Source organism: Nipponia nippon, unplaced genomic scaffold, assembly GCF_047370975.1.
Source record: "Nipponia nippon isolate SJK-2023a ecotype South Korea unplaced genomic scaffold, ASM4737097v1 scaffold_9, whole genome shotgun sequence".
NCBI classification, from domain to species: Eukaryota; Metazoa; Chordata; class Aves; order Pelecaniformes; family Threskiornithidae; genus Nipponia; species Nipponia nippon.
Window position 1 is genome coordinate 17,565,413 of NW_028262413.1, and position 14,550 is coordinate 17,579,962.

Genomic DNA, 14,550 nt, shown 5'->3' on the forward strand with positions numbered 1-14,550 from the left:
AGGAGTTGGGGGGAAGCAGGTTGCTCACCAAGGCTCGGCAATGGTTTCCTGGCATGAGAGCAGCTTGTGGTCCAGTGTGGTTTTAGATCATGCTCTACTCCTTGCTGTCAGTAGGTTTCTGGACCAGGTTGGCTTTTGTGGACTTCCCTGTTGGGGGTGTTTCTTTGTGCGTAGGTGATGTTGTGCATTGGGCTCTGCAGGCTCCTGGCTCCTGTGCTGTCCCACTGCGGCGCCTGCCAGAGCTGCAGGCAGGGCGGCCTTGTACGGGCATTTTGGAGCAAGGCAGCCTGCCTGTGGCTCAGTGATGGGGTCACCTCGAGGGCCAGAAACGCTCCCAGCTGTGCTTTTTCCAGCAGCAGCACCCTGCAGAAATGGAGCCTGAAATAGCCGACGCTGACAATGATGCTTTGCTGAAGTGTGGCTGCTCTGGGTTTCCCTTTTCTGATGCTTCCTGGGGACGAAAATTTGGCTCTGAATGGGTTGAGCTGAACTGCAAAGAGCCCGATGTGAGGTAGGGGAATAAGTGGCTTCTCCAGCCCAGGGAAAAGCTGGAGGCTGCCAGCTTACGGCGGCATGGCTGGGGTCTGGCTTGGGTGCAGCCCGGGAACAGCCTGGAGTGACTCAGCACCGATTGCCTCGTGCAGGAGGTGTCAGGATGTTTGGCAGATGGGGAGACACCCACGAGCTGCCAGTGGGTTTGGCCGGGTGAGATTCCTTGCAGTCTCTTGGGGATCCCAGGTCTTTACGATGCACAAATCCATGTTTATGTTAGGGGTACATTGGCGTTTTTATGCTTCTCTTTCTCAAAACAGGTAGTTTTGCTGAAGGTAAAGTATTTTCAGCACCTTTTTCTCTGCTGTCCTTGTTACTGTACTGGTAGCACGTCCCCCTCGTATGCAAATAATTATGGGTTCAGCACGCGATGGCAGATGCTGTGGTGGGGCAGCGTTGGGCAGGGAAGGGCTACGCTGCTATCGGTGGGGGATGCCCTGCTCGGATGGAAAGGGGGAGTGAGAGTAATTCATCCCAAACCCTTTATTCCCTAGCTGTTTTCCTTAAAAGGTTTCCTGCCATGGGATTTGGAGCTGCTCAGCTGGATGGGTTGAGAGGGCTGTGCCCCAGCCAAGGGGCTCCCTGGCTCCCAGTGAGCAGCGGGGCCATGGACAGGGGTCCAGGCAGGGCATGTGCCAAGCTGAGCATCCCCTCGAGTGCCAACTGTCCAAGGCCCCAATTTGTTTTGTTTTGGCACCTCTGGATTTTCCTACATCTTGTTCTGAGTCCCGACATCTCCCCTGAGACCTTTCTGCATCTAAAAGTGGAATAAAAATACAAGCTGTTTTCCAGCAACCTATGGTGATAGTGTCCAGCACTGTCGCTTTTTCATCCAGCCATCCCAAAGCTTGGCTTGACCCTCCCAGGGGAGGGGGTTCATGTTCACAGGATGCCTGCACCAGCATTTAAATCCCAGCCAAGCGCTGCCCAGCTTGTGGGGCTCCCAGCCCCACCACCACTTGTGTAGCAGCTGAAAAAAAATACCCTCCAGATACTTGAGACGCTACCACGTGCATGAAATATGTTGGTCGCTTCCAGAGGCTGGGCTCTCCTGGCAGCATGGTTTTCCCCCCCCAGACTGGGGTCTCTGGGACAGCTCTGGTCCCCGCAGACATGGGCTTTGGGTATCAGCTCTGATTTTGACCCCTCTGAGGTTATGGGGAATCCGATGAGAGCAGCTTTGGCTCATCATCTTGGCAGAAGGCGGCTACAGATGATCACCAGAGAGGAGACCTCGACGGTGAGGAGCATGGGAGGGGAGGAGATGGCTGACAGGAGGCAGTGGGATGCTGGCAGAAAACCAGCCCCTCCACAGCAGCCACAGCCCCGATGGCATCGCCTGGGGGTCACCCCTGGGGGTGTACACTCCTGCATGTGGCTTGAGGTCATCATTTGTTTTTCTGCAGGACGGCATCGTTGTCGGTGCTGGAGCTGCGGCGAGCCCTTAGACGAGCCACCACGTGGTCCTGCAAGGTGAGCCTTGCCTTCATCTAACAGCACCTTTTCTGTCTTCTCCTTCCAGAACAGCTTGTGCTGGGAGCCCACAAAGAGCTCTCCCGGCACTGGGACGCCGACTACGATGCCTTTGTGCTGCCTTTGCTGGACGAGCAGCAGCCGTGCTATGTGCTGTACCGCCTGGACAGCCAGAATGCCCAGGGCTACGAGTGGCTCTTCATCTCCTGGTCCCCTGACAGCTCCCCGGTGAGCACCGCGCCAGACTGTGACAGCCCAGCGTGGGGACACAGATGTGCTCTGGGAGGTGGAGGGTGGAGGAGATGCTGGCCAAGTTGACTTTGCGCTGGGGCCGAGTAGGAGTGTTCACACCCTTCATCACCAGGCCTAGGTTAAGAAGAAGTGGAGACTACTTTGGGGATGGGGGAGTTTTTTTAAGACACAGTAAGATACATTGGGACTGTGTCTCTGTCCTCTTTGCAGCAATGCGTGAGGAGGTGAGGGACGGGGATGTAGAGGGGGGAGCGGTATGGACCACGGGGCTGGGATGGAGGTGTCCCACCGTGGCCAAAAGCATCACTTGGAAGAGCTGGTGCTGGCACCGACTCCCCTGGCCATGTGGCCAGCCTGGGCCTGCTCTGCTCGAGGGCTGACACGGAGCGGCTGGCCCACCTCTGGGCCCGGCTCCAAAATCAGTCTTAAAAAGGGCCTGGCAGGCTGGTTCCCTCCAAGCCACGTGTGGCCAGGCCGGCATTGCCACCTGCTGGGCTGGCTTGTGGGGTCAGAGGCGGCACTGGAGAGCGGGCGCAAAAGGGCTGGTTGGATGGGATGGTAGTCTAGAGGATTTCAGCGGTACGGCTTGGAAAATGCCGTCTTGTTGAGCACGTATTTCAGCAGGACTGAGACTTACTGCCGTGTTAACACATGCGCTTGTCTCCTCATATATATATGTGTGTGTGTGTATGTATATATATACACATATATATTTGCTATATATTATATAATCTATATAGATTTACTGCCATGTTAATACATGTACTTGTCATATATATACACAGTTGTTATAACAAATATATTTTATTATTATATATTATTTTATATATTATAACATGCATATATAAAAAAGACCCTCTGCAGTTTGTTGAGATATATCTAACAAATATATATTATTATATATACACACATATATACAATTATAACAAAATAATGTAATATATATCATATATGTAATTTTATATGTGTGTACATGTACATGCGTGTATGTACATGTATATGTGTGTGTATATATATAATAATAACGGATATTTTTTGTCTATATCTCTCAACAAACTGTGGAGGGTCTTACAGCAAAAAAACAGTGCGCCAAGGAGCACTTGCCAAAGCTTTTCCCTGTGTTTTGCAGAAGAATGATGCAAAAGAAGTGCCAAAAGGCAAAAGTTGCTTTTAGGTGACTCTGGTGGTATTTGCACCTCCTCTTACCCAGGTGTAGGCGAGAAATGATGTGCTGGAGCTCAGGGTTGGGAAAGCAAAGCACAGAATAAACCAGTGGATTGCGGGCAGCGATTGGCAAGGCTGCACCATGCGCCGGCAGTCCTGGGAATAGCGCTGATGGGTTTTCCTGGCTGCTCCCTACCCGGGGATGCTGTGGTTGGAAGTCAGCCTGGATAGAAATTAGGTGGTTGCTCCCAGGGGTGGCTGAGGTTTGCGGAGCCAGCGGTGGGACACTGGCCACAAACATCGGGCACCTCTTGTGCGGGGGTGCTGCTCTCCCGTCCCGCCATAAAGGCTCCCCCTCTGACCGTGCTTGCCGCCTCCCTCCCCGCGCAGGTCCGGCTGAAGATGCTGTACGCTGCCACCAGAGCAACGGTGAAGAAGGAGTTTGGCGGGGGGCATATAAAGGACGAGATGTTTGGAACAGTGAAGGTACGGTGGCGGTTCCTGGGCAGCCTTTTGGGTTCAACCCTGAGCTTCGGGAGCCTGCCCCAGGTTTGGTGCCAAAGCCAGGTGGGACATGGGACACTGGCGTTTGGTGGCAGGACAGCACGGAGGTTTGTCCCTGTGCTGCTTTAGTCTCCTGGGTGGCCGCTGCCGCTTTCTCCTGCCCGCATGGCTGCGGTCAGTCTGTGATGGGACCGTGAAAGAGGTGGGAGGAAGGCTCCGATGAGGTCCGGAGCTTTACTGTGAGTGGGAAAAGAAGCGCCAGGCGGTGGCAGTGTCACTCCAGCAGTGAGAGCTGCTGCCGCGCAGTGCAGCGCTTGGCGGGAGGTTTCACCTTCTCTTCCACCGGCTTTTTGCAGGGGGAGCTGCACAGCAAGGGCCTCCCGGGCATCAGCTCCCCTCTGGGGCTTCTGGTGCTGATGGGAGCTGGGGAGCATCCCCACTGCTGCCCTCCTGCTCCAGTGCCCCTCTCTGCTGCTCTCAGGCCACAATCTCTGTCCTTCCATCTCGCTTTCATGCTCATGAGCTCTGTTAATCAGCCGGAGGAGCCACGCTGCTACAGCCACGAGTGTCCAGGGAGGGGCAGGGTGGTCTGAACAGGCACAGGCAGTCGCAGGCACTGTTGAAAATTGAGCGTGGGATTTGCACAGAGGCATCCGAGAGCACTGCTCGGGTTGGTTCTCCTGGTAGGGAGAGAGCCTGAGACCCGCTGGGTTGCTCAAACGCAGCCTCGAGGCTGGGGGTGCATCCAGCCCTGCAATGATAACCACCCCCTGACGCGTCCCCCTGTCCCTGTCACTCTGTCTGCAGGAGGACGTGTCCCTGAGCGGTTACCAAAAGCACATGTCCTCCTGTTCTGCCCCGGCCCCGCTGACCGCAGCCGAGCAGGAGCTCCAGCAGATCCGCATCAATGAGGTGGGTGTCTGCCGGCCAGGGGAGAAGGAGCACAGGGATGCAGAATGCAGGGATGTGTTTGCTGCTGGAGGTGTGGGAGTGAGCATCCAGCTACAAGGGATGGCTCATTTTTACTGCGCGCTCTCGTACCTCTGCAGTTTAACCTGTTCCTGCCTTTGCCGAGCATCCTCACGGTCAAATTGGTGGAGGAATTTACAGACTACTTTCTTTTTCCCTTGCTAGGACATGCGCTCAGGGCTCTGTTTCACTCACTGCAATTGGCAGTCAGAAGACAGTTTGAGGCTGAAAGCAGGCAGCAGTCTCTAACCTCTAGGTATTGGGGCAAAAGCCAGAGCTGAGTCTGAATTCACGGGGGCGGCAGGAAGAATTCAGGCTTATCTTTGGGCTGCAGCAGCGTCCTTTCCCATACTCTTCCTCTATGGCTATAAATATGAGGGATGCTGTCCCAAGAAATAGAGGTCTTAGCCTAAATTTGGGGGCTTCCGTGCTGGAAAAAGATGTGGAAGTAGCACAGGGTAGGGTTGGAGGCAGGCAAGGCTGTAACGCCATCGTCTCTCCACCAGCATCTCGCGGCACTCATGCCAACCTCCATGGTGCTGTGAAACACTGAGGCAGGAAGGGGATCAGCTCGCCGGGTGGGAAGACCACCTGGAAGCAGTATTTTTTTGGGGTGGGGGGATTTCACTGGGATGCTGTGGAAAGCCTTCCTCTCTAGAGGAGTATCCCTCTCTCTTCTGCCTGTGCTGGGGCTGCGGGGCTCACGGATGGATCAGGACATGCCAGTCAGCCTGACGGCATTAATTAATGGCAAAGACGAGGCAGGAGGTTTCCACCTGCCAGAGCAGGTCTGGGGGTGGCGGAGTTGAGGGGTGTTTGGGAGATGCCACCAAGGGGTGGTCTCCACTGTGTTGGTCTCGGCGTGGTTATCCCAGCTCCCAGCCTGGAGGAGCTGAGCAGCATTTGTGCAGGAGGATCCAAGCTGATGCCCACACTTGGAGAAGAGAGAGATGGATGCTCATGGTGGCTCTGCAGGTTGTTTGGCACCTTTGGGTGTCTGTGCTGTCACTTTGGCTGGCCAGTGCTGCAAGATTAAGTAATTTTGTTGGGTTTTTTTCGGGCTTTGTGTTGCAGGGTAAAGTGCCCGGGTAAGTGGTGCTCATGGTGCTTGTTTTCCAGTTGATCACTGTGCTCTGCTTCTCACCCTCGCCTTTGTGAGACACGGCACCTGGGTGAAGGTGGTGCTGCTGTTTGGTTTGGTTGGGGGCTATTTTAAAGGTATGCTGTCCCCTGTGTCAGCCCGGGCCATGGGGAGCAGTCACTAGCGTTTAGAAAGAGAGGAAAATTGATGTATTTTTGCCTGTGGATTTAAAGGTGGGAAGCGGGCAAGCGCTGGGTGGGCTGAAGGGTCTCCATGTTGGTGTGGGGGCTGCGCCCGGCCGGACCCAGGCACAGAGCAGGAGGTGGCGGGAGCTATGGCTTAGGTGCTTGGTGCCATGCTCACCTCCTCAGGGCGGGGAAAACTCATGACTCTACAGTAAGTGCAGCTTTAAGCAAGTTTCTGGAGCCGCGTGAAGCAGAGGGCTTTCACTGAGAGGAGCTCTATGGGAGCAGCTCTCAACCTGTAGCAGCACCCTGCTCAGTACAGCAATGCCTCCAGCCTTGCACGTTGCCTGCAGGCTTACAGGGTCCTTGCACGTGCGTGCACAGGCTGTGGAGTCCTTGCACGCGTGTGCACGTTGCGGTTTCATTTGGGGGAGCAGATCCAGTGAATGGGAGCGAGCAGCCAGGGCTGGCAGCAACCTGGGAAGCAGCCCCTGGGCACAGCCCTGACCTCAGCACTTCTGCATATCTGCCCGTGCCCCCGCTAGCGGTTCAGGACCCTGCGCGTCCCCCTGGGTTCAACCAATCCGTTAGGATTTTGGAAGTGACACAAGGGACATTGTTTCTTTGAAAACCACCAGCTCACAAGTGCTTTGCTGTGCCCCCTCGCCTGGAGCTGCTGCTGGTGCTGCATGCAGCTCTCCTCCAGCGCTGTTGAGGTACGACCTCCCAGATGCCAACCAGGTTTGCAGCCTTCACCCCGAAGGTGGCGGCATTTCCTCGACCACCGGATGAGTGCGGAGAAGGGGTGGGAGGGGAAAGGCAGCGGCAAAGCAGGAGGCGAGAGGTGATGGCTGCATAGCAGTGGCTTCAGGGCTGGCACAACGGCCTTTTACACTGAGATAGGAAGGACTCGGGTTTGCACGTCCCCCGGCAGGCTGCCCATCCTTTGGTAAAGCAAGTTTTAGGCTGCATGAGCCAGGCTTCCCCTGTGGTTTGAGGATTGCATGGACAGAGGTGATGTTGTGAGCTACTCCCCTTCTTGATAGATGGGTGGGAGCTCGCAAAAATTTGCCATTTGCTTTATATATACATACTTCTTAAATAGCTGGAAAATGCATCGCCAGCTTTACTGAGCTGGAAGTTGTCAGCAGACCGTGGGCTAAGAAATAGCTTTGAATTTGGGATTGAGCTACCTTAACACCCACGAGTGGGAAGTCTTTCTAGAAGCATCGCAGGCTCAGAAATGCAGGCGTATTGCATCGTGGGGCCGCGGGGGAGAGGAAGGCAGCTTCGGAGCTGGGGGATGAGGCAGAAGAATTAAGAGGAACTAAAGGTCTCTGTGCCGTTGCAGCATGTAAGGGGGTGCCGTCCCTTGCTGCCGCACAGTGTGTTGGTGGGTGGGTAGAGCGGAGGCTTTGCCAGAACCCCCCATCAAATGCTTCGCCATAAGACAAAGAAATGCTTGTTAGCCAAAGTCAGCACTGTGCCAGCAATAAGGAAAGGGGGGGGGGGTGAAAAACCTAACCTAAAGAAAAAGAGATAAAATAACCTCCCAGCCAAGCCTGCTGTCAGCAGGGCTGGGGGGATGGGATGCGGCACATGCTCGGCAGTCCCATGCACGGCTCCCGGGCTGTGCCCTGGGGGGTGTTTCAGTGAGACAGTTTTTAATGTTTTTGAAAAGGGAAGGAGTAGAAAATACAGAGGTATATGGGGGAGTTGATGTTGCTAAGACAACTTTCCACCTCTTGGGATTTTTGGACTTCAGCATGCTTTGTGTCACAGCTTTAGCTCTCTCTGGTCCCGCTATAACCCTCCCAGCCTCCTTGCATTTATGGGAGAGAAAGATGAGGATCTGGAGGTGTTGGCAGTGGTAGTGTCCTCACACCACACCTCTCCACAGGGTAGGACCAGGTGAGCTTCTGTGCCTCCTCAGAACCCCTGTGCACTTGCCCTCGGGCCCTTGCTGGTGCCACGGCACCCCGGGGGATGGTAGGACAGCAAAGCTTGGAGGTCAGCCAGACCTCTTGCCCATCCAGCACTGGACGACCCTTGAGTAATTGTTCCCCTAGAGCTGCACGTTCACACCCTATTCATCCTCCAGGATGCTTGGCATGTTTAGAGGCTTGGGCATTTTTTTCCCTCCAAACCTTTAGTATCCACTGTTTCCTGGGGGATAGACCAAAACCTGTTGCTGCAGCTGCTGGAACTCCTCCAGATCCTGGGTTGGGGCCACCCTGGCTGGGGAGCTGGCAGGAGATGGGGCAGGGATGGGCTCTGTGCGGGGACATCGGCAGAGACGTGGCGCGTGCGGCTGCCAGCGCTTGGGGCCGGGGCTCTCCCTCCCGATCCTCCCCAGCGCTGATGTCTCCCGTGTTGTTTTTTGCTGCTCTCCTTGCCCATGCTGCCAGGACCTGCATTCCCTGGCCTCCAGCAGACAGATGGTACGCCTCCATCCTCCCAGCATGTCCCTGTGTCCCCCTTCCCTTCTTTTTTCACACGAGACCCTCCCCCCCCTTCTGTCACCGTGCGGGGTGCTGTTGACAGTGTGTCTCCTCTCCCCATGCTCGCAGGATTCCTGTTCCCAGGACTCGAGCACCGAGATGGTAGGCTGCTCTGCCCGCTTGATGCCCGGTTTTCATTCTCCTGGTGGTGTTTTTCTGCATGCTCTGCTCTGGGCACCCCGGGTCCATCACCTCCCCGGGGTGTGGGTACTGTGCGGGGCTGCTGTAACGAAGGGCAGCCTTGTAACGAGATCTGCTTTGGCACTGCCGAGCTGTTTTTTGACATGTGAGCTTAAACTCCTGTGTTTCTCTTGGCATGCCTTGATTTTTCTTCTTTTTCTCTATCAGGGGAGGGAAAAGAATAATAAAAAAAAAGAAGCTGGATTGTCTTTATCCAAAATCCCCCAAACCAATCCCAAAGGAAAGGGACCCACGCTCGCTGCAGAGCACCTGGGTTAGCGTTGCCAGGCTCTATCTGGGGGTCCGGGGAGCGGGGTGGGTCTGGAGGTGGGACGGGCTCCTCCGCCATCGGGGTGACGCCGTCTCCCTGTATTCTGTGGCAGATGGTGGGGGGCTGTTGCTGCTGCCCATCGCTGGTAGAGTACCCCGGTCCCAAGGAGGTATGCCGTGCCTGCCGCGTCCTGCCCCCCCTTCTCCGCTGCCAGCTCATGGCACCCTCCGGTCCCAGTCAGGGACACCCCTGTTGTGGATCTGCTCGGGATGGAGGCACCCAGGGTGATGTGATGTCTCCACAACCGCTATTCCCTCTTTGAAGTGGGGTTCAGTCTCCTGGAGTAGGGGGTTTGCTTGGGGTATGGGCGGCAGCCTCTGCCTTGCAGGAGCTGCAGGGAAAACAGCGTCTGGGATCTTTACGAGGTGTGGATCTTCAGTTCCCCAGCTCCAGCATTGGAGGGGCTGCCTGTCTGCTGCAGTTAAACCCACTGAGGAGGGGCTTGCCCTCCCCACTGACGGGGAACAGCTGAACGCTGTGATTTCAGGGCTCCCATCACCCACATGTTGTGGTGGGAGATGATTGGAGGTGGACACATGCCAGCGTTTGTCACAGCATCCCTGCCATGGTCTCTCTGGGAAACATCGGTTTTGAGATGGTCTTTGCTGGGAGTGAAGGGAGGGGGCGCAGGACTGGGGCCGGGTGATTTCCTGGTGCGGCAGTACGGTGACAAGCATCGCCATCCTGAGCCTGGCTGACTTCTCAGTGATTTAATGCTGTGGTCCCATGAGCCAGGTGTCAGGTGGCTCCGTGGATGAGAAGCCTTTTGCCGCCACACTGGCCAGTTTTCCTTTCTCTCCCTTCCCCACCCTTTGCCAATCTTTTCCCTGACGCTCGGGCTGGTCTCCATCCCCAGGTGAAGACAGAGATCAGTGTGGAGAGCAAGCACCAGACCCTGCAGGGCCTGGCCTTCCCCTTGCAGTTGGATGCTCAGCAAGCCATCCAGGCACTCAAGCAGAAGAAAATCAACTACATCCAGCTGGTAGGTCCCTCGGGTGGGTCCCCCGCTCCCCCTGCCTCCTGCTGCCACCTCTCACTCCTGTCTGCTCCCCCATCCCCTCTGTCCATCAGAAGCTGGATCTGGAGCGGGAGACAATTGACCTGGTGCACACGAGCCCCACGGAGATCGCCGACCTGCCCAAGAGGATCCCCCATGACTCGGCTCGCTACCACTTCTTCCTGTACAAGCACTCGCATGAGGGAGACTATCTGGAGTCTGTCGGTGAGTGCCCTGGTCCTGGGGATGGCTGGTTAGAGCCCATGCTGGTCCCCACTCTCCCTGGACCATCGCTCACGTGGGAAGCAAGTGGGGATGGGGCTGAGGATAGGGATGGTGCGGCAGGGGACCTTGAGTCGCTTCCCACTTGCTGTCCTCCTGTGATGGGTGCTGGCAAGCCCTTTGGTGCTGAAAGAAGCCGCCACACGTGGTGCAGGGCTCTCTGGGTGCTCCCACAGAGGATTTGTGTGGGCAGTTTGGTGGCCATTGCGTTGCAGGCATACCAGGAGAGATTTGGGGAGGGGTGACGGGTGGGGTGGCTCACCTTCTGTCACTGAGTAAACTGGGACTTTCAGGGCTGGAAAAGCTATGACTAGGGTGGGATGTGGCTGCCTGGTGCTCCCTGGCCATGAGCCCAGGCAGTGCTGCAAGCCCTGCTCTCTTTTCGCAGTCTTTATCTACTCCATGCCTGGGTACAAATGCAGCATCAAGGAGCGCATGCTCTACTCCAGCTGCAAGAGCCGGTTGCTGGACACTGTGGAGCAGGAGTTTTGCCTGGAGATAGCCAAGAAGGTAAGTGCAACCCATGTGGAGGTGATGGAGCAGAGACCCATGCCAAGCATCTGCAAGGGACTGTGCTGCAGCCTCGGTCCAGCCCCGCCGGTGGGCTCAGGGGGGAGTGGGGTGCCCCAAACATGGGTGTCAAGACCCTGGGGAGCTGCTAACCCCTGCTTGCTGCTCCTGGACGCAGATCGAGATTGATGATGGAGCTGAGCTGACAGCGGAGTTCCTCTATGAGGAGGTACACCCCAAGCAGCATGCCTTCAAGCAGGCCTTCGCCAAGCCCAAGGGGCCCGTGGGCAAACGGGGACAGAAGCGGCTGATCAAGGGGCCGGGTGAGAACGGCGAGGACAGTTAGATCCCGCAGGACCGGGCGGTGAACGGACAGCATCCCTGCGGCGCTTCCTGGCTTCCTCTCTGCTGACCTGGGGATCTTTCCCTCCATCTCAGCCTATTTTTCCCCCCCCCCTTCTTTTTCCTATTTCATTCCTTTTTTTTAAACATCAGGATGGCTTGTTGCACCTGGGGGCAGAGCAATGGGGAGGGTTCGGGGTTGTCGGTGTTTCTTTTCCCTGCATCCTTGTGCAAGCCCTGGAGCTGCCAGAGGAGGATGGGAGTGGCAGGGTCGTATCTCCCAGCCTTGCTCCTGTCCCCCCCAGGGTTACAGCCGCTGCTCTCGGTGTCCCCTGGGTGACTGAAGGACGTACTTGCCTGCAAGCTGCTCTATGCAAAGGGAAGGGGATGGGGTTGGGGATTCCTGTTTGAAAAGAGAAAATGCTTCTTTCCCTGCTCCCCCAGCCCCCAAATTTTGCTCCCTTGTCCCGCTCCCGGTGTGCACGGCCCCTCTGCCCCAGGCCTGGAGCGATCCTGCACCCCCTCAGGGTGCGGGCAGGACCCCTCCCCACAGGGTGGGCTTTGCTGGCAGGAGTTTGTCCCTGAGGGGAGCCAGCCAGTGGGAGGTGGAAGGTCCCCCCCAGTCCTGAGCTCATCCTGGCCCTGGAGAGAGGTCCCTCTGCCTTTGGGTGATGTTTGCATCCCCTTTTTGAATCCCGCCAATATGGCCTTTCTTTCCCCTCGGAGGGAGCTGTTACAGCCCTGACTTGGACCTGTTGCTGTTTAGGATGGGAGCTGGGGGGGCCTTGAGCTGTGGTCCCCCCTCCACATGCCCCGGCCCCCACCGTCACCCCACTGGTTTGTTGCCGGCTCTGGTCTGGGGCAGCCCCATGTCTTAAAAATCACATGGGCTACCCCAAATCTTCATGCGGGGAAGTGTGACAGCCCCTGTGTGCCCCCCTCCCAGTGACGTCCCCAGCCACCAAGGGCGGTCACCAGCTCCAGGGGCTGAGCTTGGTGCTGTGGATTAGGCTTTACTGGGGGGCTGCAGGGGGGAAGAGCACCTTGCTGCTGGGTACCAGTGAGGGCTCAAAAACTACCCGCCTCCCCGGGAGGATGGAAACAGGGTTGGTGAAACCTGCCCTCTGCTTTCCTGCTGCCCCGGCAGCTGTGCCGATGTTGCCTTGGCCTCGGCAGAGTGGGAGTGGGCAGTGGGGGGGGTTGAAGCTGGGGGGAGCAGAGCACACTGTACTGAACGCTGTATTTTCTAAAGAATAAAGTATTTTTAAAACAGTCTGATGCTCTTTGAAGGTCCCCTGGGTTCCCCAGGTTTGGGCATTTAGTAGCTGCGGGTTCTGGAACTGCAAAGCAAATTGCTCGGACGTTGCTAGCCGGGAGCCAGCAACCATCACAGCCTGCCTGCTGTGGCCGCATCCAGCCCTCACCACCCCCAAGGACGTTTACACTTTCATCCAGGGGTCTGGGACAACCCTTTAATGCCTGACAGGGGTTTAACGCTGGACCCCTCCAGTGACGCCCAGAGCTAGAGCTGGCTGTGGGAGGCAGCATCTCTGCTCAGCCCAGCTTGCTTTCTTTTAATGGCTGGTGATGATTTTGCAAGGCTGCACTGCTGCTGTCTGGGGCTGTTGTTTTCTTGGCTGGAGTGAATCCCTGTGTGGTGATGGCGAGGGAGCGTGGGCGGAGGCCAAGCCAAGGAAAGGGGTGGGGAGGTGATGGGGGCTGCCTGCATCCTGGGCCCCCATCCCTCCCACTGCTCGCCCAGGGCAAGGCAGCATTTCCCAGGCTCCTGGGAGAGGAACGGGACCCCACCCCTCCCTCAGCGGTGAGCAGTCTCCCTGCAAGAGCTCTTCAGCATCCAAAAAAAGACCTACAGCCAAAATCTGGTAACACCAGATGGGCTGCAGGGTCTGAATTTCCCAACAGCGGGTCCTGATGGAAAAGCAGGGAAGTGTGTCCCAGCTTGTGAGGCAGCCACCAAAAGCTGCTGCCTCTCCCTTCCTTGCCCAGAGGAGCTTGGCTGTGATTTGGATATAACCTTTTTTTTATTTTTTATTATTTATTATGGTGTTCTGAGCAGGTTTCCTAGCAGAAAGGATCCCTGTGTGCTGCGCTGGGACAGCCTGGGCCCCAAACGAGCTCTTGCAATGAGCCCGGCAGGGTTTGCACCAGGTCAGGGCTGCACCTGTGCCTGGCTTTATTCACCATACCCAAGATGAGATGGATGATTTGGGAAGCTGGCTGTAAAAGGGGGGGGGGGGGGAGAGAAAAAGGAAAAAAAAAAGGTTTAATGCAATAAAGAACCAACCCCAAATGAGCTTCCCTTTGGTGTGGAGGAGGAGGAGGGCCTGAGCAGCCTCAGCTCAGGAGAGCTCCCTCTGCATATGAATACTAATAATCCTGGGCTGACACCGCCAGAGTCATCTGACAAGCTCATTCATGCTTCTCCTTCGGGTCCTGCTCCCCTTGTGTGTTAGGCAATTTTTAAATTTGCCCAAATATTGAGGAAGAGTGAGGGGTGTTCCCCATTTCCCCCCCTGCCACTGTCCCCATCCCCCTGCCAACGCAGCCATGGATGACTGTGTGTGGCTGTGGGGGAGATGGCCAGCAGCAGCCCAAGGGCTGCAGATGCCCAGCTGAGCACCCATCCCATCCCATCCCATCCCATCCCGTCCCATCCCGTCCCATCCTCCATCTTCTATCCCATCCTGTCCTCTCCTGTCCCCTCCCTTCCTATCCCCTCATCCCATCCATCTCCTCCTGTCCCCCCATCCCATCCCATCCCATCCCATCCCATCCCATCCCATCCCATCCCATCCCCTCTCCTCCCCTCCTGCCCCCCGTCCCATCCCAGCCCATCCCGTCCCCCCCACCCCACTCTGTTCTGTCCCTCCTGTCCCCTCCATCCCGTCCCTCGTCCTCACCTGGCTTAGGTGTCAATGGGCCAGGTGCAGGTGGGCGGGCAGGCAGCACTGGCTGTGCACCCCCTTGCGCCGTGGGGGGCCTGAGCCCCCCCATCCTGCTGCTCCCCTGTCCCAGCTACACAACGCCTTGTCCCAGCTGCAGACCTGGTGGCCCAGGGTGGGTGGCAGTTCCCAGCAGGGCCTCCATGTGTAGTGGGAGGCTGTTAGCTCTGCTGCTGGGGCTTGGGGGGGAGGGCGGTGGGAGCACGGATGGGCACTGGAGTCTCTAGTGTCTAATATAAGGGTTGAGCACAGAGTGCTGCCTCT

The 14,550-nt window shown here is 56.7% G+C and overlaps 1 protein-coding gene across 6 annotated transcripts in view; it reads left to right on the forward strand.

The window, feature by feature from the left end:
* Positions 1 to 12,566, forward strand: part of TWF2 (twinfilin actin binding protein 2) — a 28,834-nt gene extending 16,268 nt beyond the window's left edge. For 5 of the 6 annotated variants that reach the window (XM_087744852.1, XM_087744856.1, XM_087744854.1 and 2 more), the window contains 7 exons: positions 2,075 to 2,253; positions 3,832 to 3,927; positions 4,753 to 4,857; positions 10,049 to 10,174; positions 10,264 to 10,414; positions 10,860 to 10,981; positions 11,160 to 12,566. In XM_087744852.1, coding sequence (XP_087600978.1) covers positions 2,075 to 2,253; positions 3,832 to 3,927; positions 4,753 to 4,857; positions 10,049 to 10,174; positions 10,264 to 10,414; positions 10,860 to 10,981; positions 11,160 to 11,327 — 947 coding nt within the window. In that variant the 3' untranslated portion in view covers positions 11,328 to 12,566. The remainder of the gene's footprint in view (positions 1 to 2,074; positions 2,254 to 3,831; positions 3,928 to 4,752; positions 4,858 to 10,048; positions 10,175 to 10,263; positions 10,415 to 10,859; positions 10,982 to 11,159) is intronic. The other variant, XM_087744857.1, reaches the window with a different exon arrangement.
* The last annotated feature ends 1,984 nt before the right edge of the window (positions 12,567 to 14,550 follow it).